Source organism: Mytilus galloprovincialis, chromosome 9 (genome assembly GCF_965363235.1).
Source record: "Mytilus galloprovincialis chromosome 9, xbMytGall1.hap1.1, whole genome shotgun sequence".
NCBI lineage: Eukaryota > Metazoa > Mollusca > Bivalvia > Mytilida > Mytilidae > Mytilus > Mytilus galloprovincialis.
Window position 1 is genome coordinate 9,378,999 of NC_134846.1, and position 20,219 is coordinate 9,399,217.

The window sequence follows — 20,219 nt, forward strand, 5'->3', positions numbered from 1 at the left end:
ACAAACAAGAGGCCCAAATCGGGTCAAAAGATGTGATTTGCCCTTCCGATTGAATTTGATGGAGTCCAGCAATTTAATATGTCTACACTTACTTTGTGTCAACACTTGCCCTTTAGACGGTCGTTACTTGCTACGCTCTACGGAGCACTTTTATACTCAGTATTTAAAGAACTAATTGCAACCAAACTACTAGTAAATTCTTACAATAAATATGTCTGTCAGGTATGTGTCCAATCGAAGATGACTGCCCGACGGAAAACGTATAAGTGCATCTTATTTGGAAATGCATAAAAAGATCTTCTACTTAGAAACTACTTAGCCAATTGAAGCAAAACCTATCATTGGATGGCATTCTTGCAAAATTGTGTTCAGCAGGACAGGGTACAATCCAACTTGATTGCCAGTGACGAACGTAGTTAAGATTATACCATATGGCTGAATGTATTGAAAGATATTTTCAAAAGGTACCGTGCAAATTACAATGAAACTTGGTCACAATGATCTTTTAAAAGGCACAGGCAAAATATATCTGGTAGGTTTAAGACTATAATCCAAGATTGCAGGAATTAGTAACAACATAGATTAACATTGGACCCTGGGCTGGGGGCTGGGGGGTGGGGGGGGGTGGAGATCAAAGATCTCACCAAAGCTACTGAGACCAAACTTGATAACACTTATTTTTGTATGAATACTTTTCAAGATTTCGTCTAGCAGTGCTATGTCAATATTTGATGGGCAACAACGGGGAACTTACTTATTATATCGGGGTTTTGATTGGGCTGGCTAATGTAGCCACGGTTGAGGTAAGCGATACAGCCTCTTTATAGTCTTTTGTTTGATATCCTAAAGTATTGGCACAACAAGTTTGTCATTAAACTAGATCCTTGAGTAGAACAAAGTAGAAAACAAAACTATTCAAACGAATGCGATCCGCATAGGAATATCATATCCCATTGGCAAACTTTTTTGTGCCGAGATCATGCGGTACAAATCATGCTCAAAGGGACAAGCTTTGTGTCAACACTTGCCCTACTGTTTATTCCCTTGATCAATGTGATCATATCATGCTGCAATATACGTATAGTGTATTTTCTTTGATATTTACCATAATCAACAACAAGAAATCAAGACCAAGAAACAGTATAAAGTAACTTTGTTTGATTTAATTCTTGTATGGTAAAACTAAATATTAAACCTACTTATATTATATATATATATCTACATAATTAATTTCTAACAAATTGTATATACAAAATCATTTTTGTATAAAAAATGTATAGTAAATTTTCAATTCGGTAAGGCAGCAATTAATGTCCGAAACAATAGCTCTGCGTCAGCGTATGATGTGATGATGGGAAACTGATCTCGTCTTTTTCCAGTAAGCAACTCGACGATGTTAATAAATTTATTGCTACAGCCATGCTCTGGAAAGTTCTCTGTATATTCCTCTATGAGATTGTCAATTGTTTGTAAGTTACATGGTAAAGGAAATGAACAGTCTCTTCCACCAAAGATCTCTGGCTGACAGTATAACATATTTGGAATACCACTTGGTGATACCACTTCAGCACGTTGTCTTCTTATTCTGTGTGAGTTCCAGTTCTCAGCAAACATGTCCGATTGATTTTGGATAACGGAGAGAAAACAAAATCGAACACATTCTTTTTGTACTGGACACGATACATTAAGAAGTCCAGTGTCTTGGAAATCCTGGAAACGGTTTATCCAAAACTGGGTGAAACTCGTTTTTAGTGTACCCCCAAAGCCTTTCTATTCTTTGATTTGCAACAGATCTACCGACGAGAAAAGAATTTTGTCCCGACATTTCATCGTTTTGATTATGTCGCAAAGATCTTTGTAAATCCCGCATTATGACGTTTTCTGTTCCTGCATCCGATCGAACAACCCTTGGAAGCATCTTTCTTTGTTTGATCCTATTAAGATACCAGTAACCAACATATCTGGGGCTATTGTTGGAGGGACCTGCTATCAACCATAAACGTTTACGAGATTATCCATCGATTGCCCCATGTATAGCTATGCCGTAGGGTTTTAATTTATCGTAACCATCGACATGAATCAGATAGTTTGGTCCCCTATTGTAGTACACTCTCCTTTGAAGAACTCGACGCGATCTGTTAAGTACACCCTGTTGGTCTATTGTTCTTAAGCAAAGCCTTACTCTTGATTGTGTGACTCAAAGTCCAAAGCCTATGTTCAGAGTCCTCTACATATATCTGTGTCCAACATCAGACAGGCCATTTCGGTGTAAAGCCAGGATTGTCCTTACAACTATAGGTAATGGCGACTGGTTGTTACGCTGTCTGATATTTAATCTTCTCTTAAGTCTTTTTAACATGGAACAACTCATGAATGTACCGTAAACAAACAAAAGAAATCGACATATTTGAAGGGACGTGTAGCATAGTTGGTGATAGTATCGGACTAGTTCAAGCACAGAAGCATCACCACTTGGGTAAGGTATTCCTGCAACGTCAAGATCAGCAACACAAAGGAGACAACAGAGTAACTGAAACGTAAAAATTGAAATTAAACGTATGAAGTAATGACTAAACAAAGAATTCACTGAGACGTCATTAGCTTACTAAACTATTAGGAAATGCGCTGCGCCTTCACATTTCATTGAATACGATATGGACAAAATACACAGTAAATTTTGACGATCAAAAATAAATCTTCATGAGGATATTTTTAAGATATTTCATTTTTAAATTTACCCGTTATAGGTATCAGGTATAAGAATATGATATTTTTACATTTGAACATGTCTTCATTATTAAACGAGAGGACATATCTTCTTTCAGCATATTGCAATGGAATAAACATTTTAAAAGTCATCTGGGGCCTAAACGAATTTATTTTGTTTGGTTGTTTTTTGTACCATATCTTAAAGAAACAACGAATAGTGTAATAAAAAAAAATTCTGATGAAAAAAATATGTTTCAATTTTTGCTAAATTTATTGTACCCTCATGTCTCTTTAAACTTGATATCTAGTTCTTAAGCAATCATTGACTAATTTATATAATTTGGTCGCATCATTGTCAAAGTCAATCAACCATGAAAACAAGGCCAAGATCAAATTACAAGTATCAAAATGACATCCCCAGGTAGTGCGGAACTTCAGACTAACATCCCCTGGTAGTTGGAGACGTCAATGCCAAATATTATCAACCTTAGACTTCTATTTCTTGAGATATGGACTTAAGCAGTAAACTCGGTTGCACAAATGACTAACTTATTCAGGATCATTCAAGCATGAAAAATAGTTCAAAGATAAATGGCACATGACAGACTAGCAAGAACAATATGTAGGACATCTGCATACCAAATATAAGATCCTTATTCATTATGCTTCACGAGATAAAGAATTATGCAGCAAACTTGGTTGCAATGTTAACGCCATATATTCACTGTCGCCTGTAAAACCATACCTATGTCTTGCTTTTACTGCGCAAGTGAGACAACATATGAAGAAAAAATTATATCGTGGCGCACAGCCGTGTACATGTTTTCCCAATTTTCCTGTTTTGGTAATTTTATTTTTTTTTGTAATTTTTGACAGTTTAAGGTGCAGTTTCATTACAAAGAAGAAATCACATTGACAGTATTAAACTTTTTTTCATACTTTCCACGAAGATGGAGCTGATTAGTCTGAATGAAGAAAAACATCATAAAAACCATACAAGAAAGTTTTGACAAATTTTGTTTGTTTTTAAGCGAAATTATGTTGATTTGATGTTCCATGTCAGCAACATATTTCTTTGTTTTACTTTCAACATTACCTTTAAAATATGGCTTGCTTCCATAGTCTTCGACCATTTATTAGACGGCAGGTGACCAAGCAGCTGAAATAGGCGATTGTTCTTCAATTTAAATGTTTGAAGAATAGCAAAATCTTTTAATCCGTAAATATCAAAATAAAGTGAACGCATATTTCGTTTCGCATCATGCTTTTCTACCTGACATTAGTGGCGAATCCAAGGGGTCCGGGGGTTAGAACCCTCTTTTACATTGATTTGGAAGATCAATTCAATTGAATGGGGACATATAGTTGGAACTCCCCTTTATCCTTTTAGGACCCCATACTCAACCCTTATAAATGACAAGATCCACCCCTGCCAATGGTGAATCAAATTATTTGTTTAGATTACTTATCATTTTTTTGCTTAGCTGTTATGAATTAAATGAGTCATGAAGATTGATCTAAAAAGGACTCTGAAAGGCGAAAGGGAAGAAGCATTGAGTTTTTTGGGGGCATGAAAGGGGCCTTTGATCCCGCCTATTCTTTGCGAATCCTGGAAACTTTTTAGCGATGTTTTTTATTTTTCTTATTTTTATCGAATATGACTCATTCTTATTTTACATGTTTTGTTCTGATAATATTTTTCTTCAAATTTCGGATCAGAATAAATTTTCCAAAATTCCTTTCATGCCAAACCCCCATCCCCACCACCACCACCAATAATAATAAATGGCGCTATAAGTTTGTCCATTCAGGTCACATCAGAACGATACGTAATGATACCCTGGTGAGCTAAATGAGGCTTGAAAACCCGAGTTTCGACCTCGTGACTGAAGGCAATGAAAACAATTTCAATTAGCCCAAGGAAATAAACTAGAGGTCGGAGATGGTCATTGAAAGTCGGACAGAGCGGGTAGTATACTTATGATAGCATGATGGGGAGATGGGTCAAACCCTTTAAGTAGAATATCTATACTATTAAACGAGAAGACCTCATTTTGTGTGTCGCTTCTCTTTTTTCCCCAAAAAATTAATCAACATGCCTCTGTGTCCTATAGGTACAGTGCATAGTCGCATTTGTCATCAATTCATAAGATTATTCAGATTTAGTTATTTTTGGAGAAAAACGAGAAAAAAGGCATCCAAATATTGTTTCCGTCATTGGACGAAATTTTAAGTCAGATTAAACTTCCGGTTTGCGTTTTTCTGTATACTTTGAACAGAAAATCTGCTACGAATAAAGTGTATTTTTAGAATTCTATCTGCTATCATTTTCAAGTTTATCCACGGCGGTCACAGAGTTTATTAAAAAGAGAGGGTTTATATGATATATCAATGACCACCGATCGATTAGTAAACTTTATATATAGTAATGAATGTTCATAATATACAATGATATACATGGTCATACTGATAAGTACTAAAATTATTCATGTGAACTTTTGATACCTTTTCTGAAATTCTCCAGTCATTAAATCTTTTACAAAAATAATTGATTACAACAGAGAAGATGTGGTATGATTGCCATGTAGAGACAACTCTCCACAAAAGACCAAAATGACACAGAAATTGACAACTATAGGTCACTGTACGGCCTTCAACAACTAGCAAAGCCCATACCCAATTGTCGGCTATTAAAGGCCCCCAATGACAATGTAAAACATATTCAAACGAGAAAACTAACGGCCTTATTTATGTACAAAAAAATGAACGAAAAACAAATATGTGATACATCAACAAACGACAACCACTGGATAAGAGGCTCCTTAATTGGATGTGTTTTAGTATCTTTAGTAATAGCAGACGTCTAGATCGTAACACAGGTCACGTTAACCTGTAACTTTTCAATGCCCTTTCATTCAAACAATAACGTTTTTCCTCCCCATGATCTTTTTCATTTTGTGTTCATCATTGCTTCATATTGAAATATAATGCCAAGTCTCCAAAGAAAACAAATAAAAACCTACTTATGACTCGTTTCCACTGCTCCCGCTGCTACTGTTGCTGTCGATCTCCATCTTTAATGCGTCAGCACAGGAAGTAAAATGCAGACCGTGGGAATCTGACCGTGAGAACGATTAAAGGTAAATATAGCTCAACATGCAGACTTCTTATACGTTCAGGTATTTCACATCCAATATTTTATGGAAATATTCTTTATAAAGCACAAAAGTGTCAGTTTTCACCTCAGAAGCTAACAAAACCTTTAAATAGACTTATTAAGAAGAGATATAGTTACGATACTGTTGTCAGGTCATTAAAGGTTGCATATTGTGGCGTTAATATTGATTCACTTATAGGGTCTTTGCATCGGAACTAAACACAATTTTATAATTAATGAACCAGTTGTTGGCATGACACGGGTTATGTTCTTTTCATAAATATATGTTATGATGGTATGATACTAAAACTCTCACGGGGAGAATTGTGTCTGATATTCATATGATGTAGACATAATTGTTCAATCAGTTTAATTGAGGTCCGGGGCTGGCATGTCAGTCAACTGCTAGTAGTCTGATGTTATTTATGTATTATTGTCATTTTGTTTATTTTCTTTGGTTACATCTTCTCACATCAGACTGACTCGGACTTTTCTCGAACTGAATTTTAATGTGCGTATTGTTATGCGTTTACTTTTCTGCATTGGCTAGATATATAGGGGGAAGGTTGAGATCTCAAAAACATGTTTAACCCCGGCGCATTGTTGCGACTGTCCCAAGTCAGGAACCTCTGGCCTTTGTTAGTCTTGTATTATTTGAACTTTTAGTTTCTTGTGTACAGTTTGGAGTTTAGTATGATGTTCATTATCACTAAACAAGTATATATTTGTTTCGGGGCCAGCTGCAGGACGCCTGGTGCGAGAATTTCTCGTTGCTTGAAGACCTGTAAGTGACCTTCTGCTGTTGTCTGCTCTATGGTCGGGTTGTTGTCTCTTTGACACATTCCCCATTTCCATTTTCAGGGCTTTCAATCTCTCTCTTTCATCAATTTTACTGAATGGTTAAATTGTATTGAGATATTGATCGAATCAAAGGTTTTAACAAAATTAACTATAGTTCTGAAAAAAAAACCACGACAGGCCTTAATAGTTCATTGAAATTATTTCTTCAAGCATCCGAGTTTTTATTAGAAGGTAGCGTAACGTTAAATCATAGATGTAAGAAGATGTGATATGAGTGCTAATATAAAAACTCTTCATCCAAGTCGCAATATCTGTATAAAAGGTAAAAGTACGGTCTTTAATACATACTCGTTTGATCAATGTCAAACTTTACTGGATGCCATCTGAATATCCCTGGTCGATCGTATCAAAATCAATGTTCTGTACAGGATTCGATTGTTCATCGAAACCTGTTTTGTATCGATCTAATGAGTTCACCCCTTTTCAACGGCTTTTTACAGTGTGTTCTTATGTTGTGTTGTTACATACCTTTTTAAAGAGAGATTGAGCGCTCACCAACATATATAACCCCGCTTCACACTTTGCACGGTTCAGTAGTTGTTGTAGGTCCATGTCTGTCATATTTGTTTTTAAATTAAGTTTTTTTATTCTCAATTGAATGAGGCATATATTTCATGGAGGGGCCTTTTATGTGGCATGACTTTTTCGTATTGTTGAAGGCTGTATTGGATTACATTCACTTTATTTGACATTTGGTGGATAATTGTCTGAGTGGCAATTATACCTCATCTCGTTCTTTTTATACTGAGTGCACATCCAATGCAAAAAATATCTCCAACAACAACGGTACGTTTCGTCCCCGAGGGTATCACCAACCCAGTAGTCGTGTTGACATGAATATCAATATGTGGTCATTTTTTATAAGTATCCTGTTTATAAAAACTTGAATTTTTCGAAAACTAAGGATTTTCTTATCCCAGGCATAAATTACCTTTATAGCCGTATTTGGCTCAATTTTTTGGATTTTTCGATTCTCAATGCTCTTGAACTTTGTACTAGTTTGGTTTTAAAAATATTTTGATATGAGCATAAGTGATGAGTCTTATGTAGACGAAACGCCCGTCTGGCGTACTAAATTATAATCCTGGTAATTTTGATAACTATTAACACAACTGGGTCGATGCCACTGTTGGTGGACGTTTCGTTCCCGAGGATATCACCAGCCCAGTAGTCAACACTTTGGAGTTGACATGAATATCAATAATTTTTTTTTATAAATTACCTGTTTACAAAACTTTGAATTTTTATAAAAAACTACGGATTTTCTTATTCCAGGCATAGATTACCTTTCTAGCCGTATTTGGCACAACTTTTTGGAATTTTTGCTTCTCAATGCCCTTCAACTTTGTACTAGAAGAGGGACGAAAGATACCAAAGAGACAGTCAAACTCATAAATCTAAAACAAACTGACAACGCCTTGGCTAAAAATGAAAAAGACAAACAGAAAAACAATAGTACACACAACACAACATAGAAAACTAAAGAATAAACAACACGAACCCCACCAAAAACTAGGGGTGATCTCAGGTCAGGTGCTCCGGAAGGGTAAGCAGATCCTGCTCCACATGTGGCACCCGTCGTGTTGCTTATGTGATTACAAATCCGGGAAATAGTCTAATTCGGTAGGTCATATTCATGAAAGGGAAGGGGATTGTAGTTACGACGTAAGGAACATATCCGATATCATTTGTGAAACGGTTATTCCATAACGGTCAACCAACTCGTGATGGCGTCCGTAAAATTTACGAAGGGATGATTTCAACTTCACCATTTGGAACTCTTGGTTTAATAGCTTCCTTGTGAGCAGCAAACCTCTATCAAGAAAATCATGATAAGAAATGCAAGCACGGGAATATCGTATCAATTGGGAGATATATACCCCGTATGCAGGTGCTGCTGGAATGTTGCTACTTAGAAATGGAAAGTTCACAATTGGAAAGCTGAAATCATCTCTTTTGTCGTAAAGTTTTGTTTTCAACCGACCCTCATTGTCAATTTTTATATGTAAGTCAAGATATGAAGCCGACTTAACTGTATCTGTAGTATCCTTTATCTCTAGTTCGATTGGATAGATGCGTTCCACATAGTCACCAAATTTTGAATTGATTAGTGAAAGAACATCATCTATATAGCGGAAAGTAGAGTTAAAGGATATTGCTAACTTCTTATCTTTCTTCCTAAGAAGTTTCTGCATGAAGTCAGCCTCAAAATAATAAAGAAACAAGTCGGCGAGTAGAGGGGCATAGTTTGTTCCCATTGGAATGCCGACAGTCTGTTGAAAAACACGTCCTCCGAACGTAACAAATATGTTGTCAATCAAGAAATCAAGCATCTTGATAATATCAGTTTCAGATATTTTTTTGTTTGAATCAGAGTGATTCTTTACAAAGTAGGATTTATCCCTCCCTAAGACAAGATACTTGTATCTACGTTGGCCATTCTTTTTTATGAAGCAATGTAATACCAACTCTTTCAATTTGTCTTTTAGTTTGGAATGTGGAATACTTGTGTACAGAGTAGAAAAGTCAAATGTTTTAATACTGTTACAAGATGAAAGAGAGTTAGATTGTATGTACTCTAAAAGATCTTTTGAATTTTTAAGTACAATGTATCCACATCTGATTCACGCCACCTCTAGAATAGGCAGTTTCACAATAACTTTGAAGCCCGTCTTTGATTGCTGATAAAATAGATGTTAATAATTTAGAAAGAGGTTTCGTGGAGCACTTGGAAGACCCAGCAATATACCGTTGTTTGTAAGGACACTTATGTAGTTTAGGTATCCAATACAGTGATGGAAGATCCAGTTCTTCATCTTTGGTTGAAATTCCAAAGGAACATATATGAGACCTATGATTATCCAGGATTTCCTCTTTGGTAAGTGTCGTGAGTGTATACTAGTTTTGATTTAAAAATATGTTGATATGAGCGTCACTGGTGAGTCTTATGTACACAAAACGTGCGTCTGGCGTTCTAAATTATAATCCTGGTACATTTAATAACTAACTATACCGTCAATTGTATGTGAATAGTGAATGAAGAAACACCAAGCCACAGAACAAGATCGATTACTACAAATAGAATTGAGTTCTTAACCACACAATGACCATTAAAAGGCGATTTCTGGTACACCAGTCGCAAATGACCAATTCATAAGGAGACAAGTTCTAAAATTGTAAAGGTTTTTGATGTTGACTTGGAAACTGGTTCTGGTTCATATTAAGGTAAACAGAATTTCTTAGTTTACGAGTCATTTTTGTTTGTTTATATATCGGTATTTCAAAAAATATATATAAATATAATACATGACCTATAATCTGATAATGGTTTTTCTTGTACAAATTGTGACCTGGATGGATAATTGTCCCATTGGCACTCATACCACATCTGTTTATATATATATATAACATATAGTTTGACTATGATGATGAACGGCAAAATATAATCGTCGAATAAAGTAGCATTAACGGATCCGGAGTTGAATCAAAATACCTGGATCCGGGCCTGTGTAGCAATGTTTAAAAATATCACTGTACCGAGTTAATCAATAATTAGTTCTACTTTTTTTAGTAGGTTCCTTATTTATATGTCTTAATTGTAGACTCGCGAATCTCAATTGTCAACAATAGTCCTTTATCTAACATGTCTTGTAATACGTCCATGTTCACTGTACCAGAACACAATGTTGTTTGGGGCCACCTGAGTATCTCTTCCGGTTGCGGGAATGTCTTGCTGCGTTGAAGGCCTATTGGTGGTTGTTGGTCGGGTTGTTGTCTGTTTTACATATTCCCAAATTTCATTCTCAATTTTATCAATTTAACCGTGGAAAATATCTGAATGCTTTATTGTAGAATTGTGACGTGATATAAACGTTCTATTAAGAAACAAGAGTATGTTTCGTTCAATTCATAATTTTATAATTACGGATACTATAGAACATTTTCATCCGTGATGCATCTGCACTCTTGATACCATGACAACCACAACCACTACACTACTGTCCATACCAGTTATAGTCGTTCTACGACTTATAATGTTTCTTTTTAAAGTTGTAACAGTTGTTAATTTTTCACTGTTGAATTTATTATGTAACTGTTCAAAGCAAATATTGCAATATTTCCCGTTGAACATTTTGGTATGTCCCGCTGTGGTTAATTTATTATCTTAGTAATACTCCCTTGTCTCTCATCTCTTCAAAAAAAAAATCGTAACCACCACTAGATACCTGCAATTTCACACGGTACTGTTTAATACATATGTAAAACGTAACTTCATATACCTGTCAGATAAATCGATAAGGCTTCCTAATATATTTCATTTACTGTAACAATTGACACTTTTCAAAATTATCATAAAAACGTCTTTTCATAAAAGAGGGACAAAGGATTCCAAAGGGACAGTCAAACACATAAGCTAGTTGTGAAATCATTCATGCATGCTAAGTTATTTTCATAGTTTTACGAATCACATTACTCGGTCTTAATAATGATCAATATACTGTAAAACCAGCGGGATATACACACTGGTCAAACTAATTCCAAATTAAAACTGCTTATTCCCTAGGGTTTATTATATACGTAATGGATACTTATTGAATTTATTTAATTGTTTTTGAGTTCTTTTTTTGGGGATAATTTTGTTTTTCCAGAATTAAAAATTTTACTTTTTAACCATTTTGATTTCTGAGTCTTGTGTAGACGAAACGCGCGTCTGGCGTACTAACTTATAATCCTGGTACCTTTGATAACTATTCAAATGTTAATTAAAGATCATATACATCATCCTGATAGAATATAGTTAACAATTAAAAATATCATTAAACGGACATTAAAAAAAAAGAAATAGCACACAAACGATCACAGTATTTTTACAGATTTTAACTGCAGTTATATAATGAATAGACAAATCAACGTGATCAATTAATGGTTATAATTATTAGCTTTTTTTACAATAATCCCAGGTTATTTCGATATCAATCTATGTTTTACATTTTTTATTCATAATTGTCAATTAAACTAATACCATTTTAAAAATTTCACCATAGGTGACATTTGAAAGTTTATTATTAATATAAAATTATATCTGAAAAGGCGGATAATGAAGGTAATTGGTATTTAAAGAGATAAGTATTTCAAACCAGGATAATCGGCGGAATTTGATATGTCAGTACCTGGTTGTTAACATTTAAATACGTCTCCTACTCACTTTCTAATTTACTTGAGTATTCACCTCTCGTATGTAAGCTTCTATTCTACATAGTGTGAGTATATTTTATCATTTTTAAGTCAAACATTTTTTTAAATTGTTTTTAAGTCTACAGGATATTACGCAAACTTTAATTAATATCTAAATATAATCTGAGTGAAACATTTACAAAAATCAATTGACTTACTCCTACTTGTTTTTAAAAGTTTTACACAGTTTTGCCTTATATGGAACCGTTTGTATTACATAATATAAATTTAATTATTCTGTATAGATTATTATCCAATGCGTTTAAATTAAGGATGTTCGCTGTTCTTGTTAGTGACATTTGTCAGATATTTTGCCTCCTATAATTTAAATGATCAATTGCAATTTTAATTTTGCTTGATCATTTCTACTTTTGTTTCCATAAATTTATAAACAAATCCTGTTAATAGTCTTATTCGATAGGTCAAATTCATGAAACGGAAGGGGGTTGTAGCTACGACGTAATGAACATATCCGATATCATTTATGAAACGGTTATTACATAACGATCAACCACTTCGTGATGACGTCCGTTAAATTTACATAGGGATGATTTCAACTTCAGCGTTTGAAACTCTTGGTTTAATAGCTTCCTTGTGAGCAGCAACCCTCTATCAATGATAGAAAATCATGATAGAAAATGTAAGAATGGGAATATTGTATCTATTGGGAGATATAAACCCCGTATGCAAGTGCTGCTGGAATGTCGCTACTGAAAAAATGGAAAGTTCACAATTAGAAAGCTGAAATCCTCTCTTTTGTCGTAAAGTTTTGTGTTCAACCGACCCTCATTGTCAATTTCTAGATGTTACTCAAAATATGAGATCAACTCAATTGTAAATGTTGTATCCTTTATCTCTCGTTTGATGGGATGAATACGTTCAACATAGTCACCAAATTTTGAATTATTTAGTGAAAGAACATCATCAATATAGCGGAAAGTAAAGTTCAAAAGATATTGCTAACTTCTTATTTCACTTCCGAAGAAGTTCCTGTATGAAGTCAGCCTCATAATAATAAAGAAACAAGTCGGGGACAAGAGGGGCACAATTGGTTCAAATTGGAATGCCGACAGTCTGTTGGAAAATACGTCCTCTGAACGTAACAAATATATTGTCAATCAAGAAATTAAGCATCTTGATAACGTCAGTTTCAGAGAATTTTTCGTTTGAATCAGATTGATCCTTAACAAAGTAGGATGTATCCTTCCCTAAGACAAGATACTTTTGATCTACGTTGGCTATTTTTTTATAAAACAAAGCAGTACCAACACTTTCAATTTGTCTTTTAGTTTGGAAGATGAAATACTCGTATTAGTGGAGAAAAGCCAAATGTTTTAATACTATTAAAATGGAGAAACGAACGGTCTAATCTATATAAAAACCAGAAACGAGAAACACGTATGAACTACATATATAGAGAACAACAACTGCACATCAGATCCATTACTTAGGACACGTGCAAACATTTGCAGCGGTATCAACCGTATAAATGGTACCAAACTTTCTCCCTTTTTTGAAATCAATAGTATAACATCACCACATAGAAAGACACACTATCAAATATCAATTGGAAGGCTTAACTCAATCAAAAACGCAAATTAACACACACTGAACGAATAAATTTGATATGTGATATCTGAAGGCAAATACATAGTTAATAAAATATTATAATGGATACATAATTAAGGTGAAAAGTAGATAAACAAGTTTACCTAATTATTAATTGATTTTGTATTTTTACTGTGTCAAAGATCAAATGTATTCGTTCAGTGTACTAGTATGTTCACTTGTGTGAATATGTCTTTTGTTTGAGTTAAGCCATTTCAATTGATATTTCATAGTGTATCTTTCTCTGTTGTGATGTTATTCTATTGTTTCGTACAAGGAGGAAGGTTGGAATTTATCGAAACATTAAAACCCACTGGATTTATTTTCACCTGTCCTATGTCAGGATTATGATGTTCGGTACACACTGGTCAAACTAATTCCAAATTAAAACTGCTTATTCCCTAGGGTTTATTGTATACGTAATGGATACTTATAGAATTCATTTAATTGTTTTGAGCTCTTTTTTTGGGGGGATAATTTTGTTCATCCAAAATAAAAATTTTACTTTTTTAACCATTTTGATTTCTGAGTCTTATGTAGACGAAACGCGCATCTGGTGTACTAACTTATAATCCTGGTACCTATGATAACTATTCAAATGTTAATCAAAAGTCATAAAGGTTAGTCCGTTGCTGTGTGTGTTATATTTTGATGTTGTGTCGTTGTTCTCCTCTAATATGTAATGCGTTTCCCTCAGTTTTGATTTGTTACCCCGATTTTTTTTGTCCATAGATTTATGAGTTTTGAGCAGCGGTATACTACTGTTGCCTTTATTTATATGCATCATCCTGATAGAATATAGTTTACAATTAAAGATATTGAAAAAGAAATATCACACACACGATTACAGTATTTTTACAGATTTATACTGTAGTTGTATATAATGATTAGTCAAATCAACGTGATCAATTAACGGTTATAATTATTAGGTTTTTTACATGAATTCCAGGTTATTTCGATGTCAATCTATCTGTTACATTTTTTATTCATAATTGTCAATTAAACTAATACCATTTTTAAAATGGTCACCATAGGTGACATTTGAAAGTTTATTATTTAAATAAATTTATATCTGAAAAGGCGGATAATGAAGGTAATTGGTATTTAAAGAGATAAGTATTTCAAACCAGGATAATCGGCGGATTTTGAAATGTCAGTACCTGGTTGTTAACATTTAAAAACGTCTCCTACTCACTTCTAATTTACTTGAGTATTCACCTCTCGTATGTAAAAAAAAGGTTTTACACGGTTTTGCCTTATATGAAACCGTGTGTATTACATAACATAAATGTAAATATTCTGTATAGATTATTATCCAATGCGTTTAATTTAAGGTTGTGATGTTATTCTATTGTTTCGTATAAGGAGGAAGGTTTGTATTTTTTAAAACATTTAAATCCACTGGATCTATTTTCACCTGTCCTATGTCAGGATTATAATGTTCGGTAGTTGTCGTTTGTTAATGTGGTTCATAAGTGTTTCTCAGTTCTCTTTTTTTTTTTTATTTATATTAGTGCGTTGGTTATCCCGTTTGAATGGTTTTACACTAGTCATTAAAAGAGCCCGTTATAGTTTCCTGTTCAGGGTGAACTAAGGCTCTGTGTTAAAGAACGTACTTTGACCTATACTGGTTTTCTTTAAAAATTGTGACTTGGATGTAGAGTTGTCTCATTGACACTCATACCACATCTTCTTATATCTAACAGGTTTAAAAAAAATGATTTTTTTTTGTGGTTAACATATCCTAAGTATATTTTCTCTTATATCAGAAACCTTAGTTATATTGTGATAGATATCATGAGCTCATAGGAAAAACATGTGATATTATAACAGAACGTCAAAAGCAGACTTGTTACAAAATATTGCAGATTGCATATTAAAATTTTTATCATGTCATGTATTCAAATTGTTTGAAATTTAGTTTTACTTTGTATCATTTACATTATCACAATGTATCAGTTGTATCACGACTTGATAACTTTTTCAATGTTAATCAAATCGATATAAACATTATTATACAATGTATGAAACAGACTTGAAAAGAAATAACAGTGAATGCTGTAGTTCTTTATCATGTTACCTGTTTACAATTATTTTTCACAGGGCAATGGAAATATATCCTTTCTTTGTTGTGTTGTTTTTGACTGCAATAAGAGGTAACGTATATTTTTGCGAAGCTAAACTTAAATCATTGTTTTCATATTATAACTGTATCATGTTCAATTGCAAGTACAATCGTATTTGGTCGAAGTAAGCTAACTGATAAACGAAACGACTTTAAGAAGACTCATACATACTAGGATCAATAATGTATAACCTTGTGACAACTATCATTTAAATGCAAGGATTGTCTCATAATTATAGCCTACGAAATCCTTTTATTCACCAATAAAACTATCTCCCATGGTTACCGTGTTAATACTGATGCCTTTTGTTATTTATTATTCATGTGTTTCCTTGCCAAATACGTTCTGCTATTTATTTGTATTGTAGTCCTGTATTATTATGTTGTCATTTTAATGTTATATTTAACAATGCCATCAAAGTGCGATGTTTGACATGCCACAAAACCATGTTCAACTCACCAATTTTTTCTTTAAAAATGTCCTGTACCAATTCAGGAAAATGACCATTGTTATATCATAGTTCGTTTCTGTGTGTGTAACATTTTTACGTTGTGTTTCCATTGTGTCTTTTGTTTTCTCCTATTTTTTATTGTGAATTCACATTACTATAAGACGTGTCACGGTACTTTTCTATCCCAAATTCATGTATTTGGTTTTGATGTTATATTCGTTATTCTCATCGGATTTTGTCTAATGCTTAGTCCGTTGCTGTATGTGTTACATTTTAATGTTGTGTCGTAGTTCTCCTCTAATATTTGATGCGTTTCCCTCAGTTTTAGTTTGTTACCCAGATTTTGTTTTTTGTCCATAGATGTATGAGTTTTGAACAGCGGTATACTACTGTTGCCTTTATTTATGTAATAAGCTGATTTAATACTACCTTACGATGCCAACGTAGTCATGTGCAAACATTCTACCATCGGCCGAATGTGAAAAAAAGCTTCCAAATCTAGATCGCCTTCTGGAAGCTTCATTGACTTTCTATCACATCTTAACCATCCGCTAAGGGAACATTGAACTATAACTATTATTTGCCAATCTTACCAATTTAAGTATTCACTTTCTACTTACGCATCACGATTTGTGGGTTTTTTTTGCGGTAAATTCAATATTTTTAATCTAAGTCAAATCGAAGTAGTTTTAGTTATAAAATGTTCGAGTGTTCATATCCATACGTCTCTCTTTTTTAATCACACATAGATAATCATTAGCAGACTACTTGAAAAAAAAACACACGGGTGCTAGCTGCTAAGAAAATTCAATCCTACAAATATACGTGTACTTGTGGTTTCACCTAGTAACGACAGATTAACCACGATTCCGACAATACGTTGAAGAAAAAGGATTTCCTTCAATAAACTTGGGCAAATTTTGGCTCAGAGAACGTGAAGTCTGTTCCTGAGTAAAAAAAATAGTATTGATTTTATATTACCTTTAAGACTCAATCTTCATATAATCAGACTGTTGATAACCTAACAAATAAATGACAGTAAGATCCTAAAACTCAAATGGTGCCCCCCCCCCCCCAAATAAAAAAAGAAAAAAAAATCACAGTCCCCTATCCCGAAAATAAAAAAAAAGTATAACAAAGTAAAACATTATCTATTCTCATTGAAATTTATTCTCTATACCAAAAATCACTTGTATTAAGATATGATGCAATCGATAATTGTGATAACTTAACAGATGGGTCGACGGACAGTATTCCTCCAGGAGAATGTAGAGAATGTTCAGACGGTTCTGGCTGTGTATATAGATATCAATTCTGTAATGGCTGGAATAAATGTGACAATGGGGAGGATGAAAACGAAGATATATGTAGAGGTAAGAAGGTTTAATGTTTATCTGTAAAGATAATCTGTAATGTGGTTATAAAATAATTGTGTATTTGTAAATTCCATTTCATCTTTTTCTAGGTTTCTTGTGCTGTTCATATTGATCTTTTTATTGAACAAACGAATTTATATGACGTGTAAAAAATTGATAATTCATATAAATGAAATAATGAATTTGGAATAAATTATAATTCATGTACGCATCGCTTTTAATTCTAATATAACGTTCTTCGTTCGCTTTGTTAACAAACCCGTGCTATAAATCCAGTACAAATTGTTTGCACATGCGTATATTGACTTCTTCAGAATAATGAATCTTATTAAATCATCATGCACTTAATATATTTTTTTAACATGGATGTGAAGTTAGCAGCCGGCCATTCGTTTTTCGATATTCGATGTTCCATATCCAACTGGCGATTCGATATTCAAATTTAGTTAAAACTCATAATATAGTAATTTATAACATTAAAAGCATGCTTTTCATGGTTGAGAGGAGTGAAACGATACGTAAGAAATCGTTGAATTACCCATAGGCCTGCAAGATGTCTTAAACACTCGTTTTCCTCGAATATAAACCCTTCTCAATGCTTTGTATAAACTGCATGTAATTTAGATTTTTATCAATAAAATGACATCAAAAGTGTAATTTATATCTAACATTAACAAAAACAGAACCGACCACTCTAGAAACATTTAGAAATATAAAAAGGAACATATGGAAAGCCCCTTCAGTTGAAATATATAGCAGAAATCTTGAGACCGCTTAAATGACTTAAAGACCCCCCTGTTCTTTCAATGTCCATGAAATTCGATGAATTAATATTAGACGGATTGAGATATCAAGGGCTCTCACCATAGCCCAGTGCCCTTTGTCCTGGAATAATTTTGACAATTTCTAGCTGAAAAGTGGCAATCTAAGCCTTCCGTAGATATCGAAGATCACAATATTCTGAGAAATCCTTTTAATACAATCTTTTTATATACAGAGTCTAATAATTCGTCGAATTTCATGGACATTAGAAGAACAGAGGGTATCATCGTCTTTTAACCGGTCTCAGGTAGTTTTTCACCATATATTTAAAATATTCAACTGACACTTTGGGCCCTCCGTAAACATAGAATACCGGAAGTGTACCCAAATTCCTTTAGTAACGTTTGTAACTACCCACTAATCAAATTTCTTCAGAGTATTAGAAAGATTAGGAGATCAGGGGGTTCTCAACATTGCCCTGTGTCCTTTGTCCTAAAATTTTGATAATTTGTTGCTGAAAAGTGACAATCTATGCCCTCCGTAGATATCGAAGATAACATTGTTCTTATAGAACATTTATATATACAGAGTATATGTATTACTGAAGTTTATAGACATTGTAAGACGAGGGTATCAGGTAGGTTTCCGCTAGATATTTGTTTTTTGTGCTTTCCATAAAATTTATGTTTTTTCTATAAATATTTCATAGTTTTTCTTTTTGTTATAATAGATATCTATATAACATGAAGCAAATATCCAGCTTCAAGAGTTTGTATTCGAAGACAAAGAGAAATTATGACAGCTTGAAATGTCATTAAACGATTTCCTACATACCTAATCAGTCCTCTAAACTCTGAAAATCATGTTTTTAATGTTATCAAGTATTTATTTTTTTTATGATTTTCAACTTAATTTTGATTATCGAACCGACTGCTTGCAGCCGGTAAGATATTAAATATCGAATTACGAACCGGCTGCTACTTCCGATATTTTAATGATATATTGGCTCTCAATAATGACGTCTTCAGTATGTATACTTAAGAAATTTATCTTGATGAACTTACTTCAAATAAAGCTTATACTAACAATGACCACTGCTCTTTCCTCGATCTTGATAGCTATATCAATAAAGGGAAGCTTAATACAAAAATTTATGATAAAAGAGATGATTTTTCATTTCCTATCGTTAATTATCCAATTTTGAGATGGTGACGTCCTTTGTCACCATCTTATGGTGTTTATATATCTAAACTTGTACGATTCGCTTGTGGATGTAACAACGTATTAGATTTTAGCGAGAGAAATTTATGTATTACTGAAAAATTATTACACCAGGGTTTTCGATATCACAAACTAGTCAAAACATTTACTAAATTTTATCATCGGTATAACATGTATAAGGACATCATTCATAAATATAGCTCAACATGCAGACTTCTTATACGTTCAGGTATTTCACATCCAATATTTTATGGAAATATTCTTTATAAAGCACAAAAATGTCAGTATTCACCTCAGAAACTAACAAGACCTTTAAACAGACTTATTAAAAAGGGATATAGTTACGATACTGTTGTCAGGTCATTAAAGATTGCATATTTTGGTTTAACTAATCACATTTATTAAAAAAAGCAGTTGTTGGCATGACACGGGTTATGTTCTTCTCATATATTTTATGATAGTATGATACTAAACCCCTAACGAGAGGGATTGTGCATGAACTACATATGATGACGACATAATCTTTCAATTAGTTTAATTGAGGTCTGGAGCTGGCATGTCAGTTAACTATAAGTAGTCTGTTGTTATTTATGTATTATTGTCATTCTATTTTTTGTTGGTTAAATCTTCTGGAATCGGACTCGGACTTCGTTTACTTTTCTACATTGGCTAGAGGAATAGGGGGAGGATTGAGATCCCATAAACATGTTAAA

At 33.5% G+C, this 20,219-nt stretch overlaps 1 protein-coding gene across 1 annotated transcript in view; it reads left to right on the forward strand.

Moving 5' to 3' along the window:
* Window positions 1–11,938: 11,938 nt before the first annotated feature.
* LOC143044365 (uncharacterized) overlaps window positions 11,939–20,219 on the forward strand; it is a 43,804-nt gene continuing 35,523 nt past the window's right edge. The window contains exons 1-3 of the mRNA XM_076216320.1: window positions 11,939–11,988; window positions 15,674–15,726; window positions 17,383–17,520. Of these exons, the coding sequence (XP_076072435.1) occupies window positions 15,678–15,726; window positions 17,383–17,520 (187 nt within the window). The 5' untranslated portion in view covers window positions 11,939–11,988; window positions 15,674–15,677. The remainder of the gene's footprint in view (window positions 11,989–15,673; window positions 15,727–17,382; window positions 17,521–20,219) is intronic.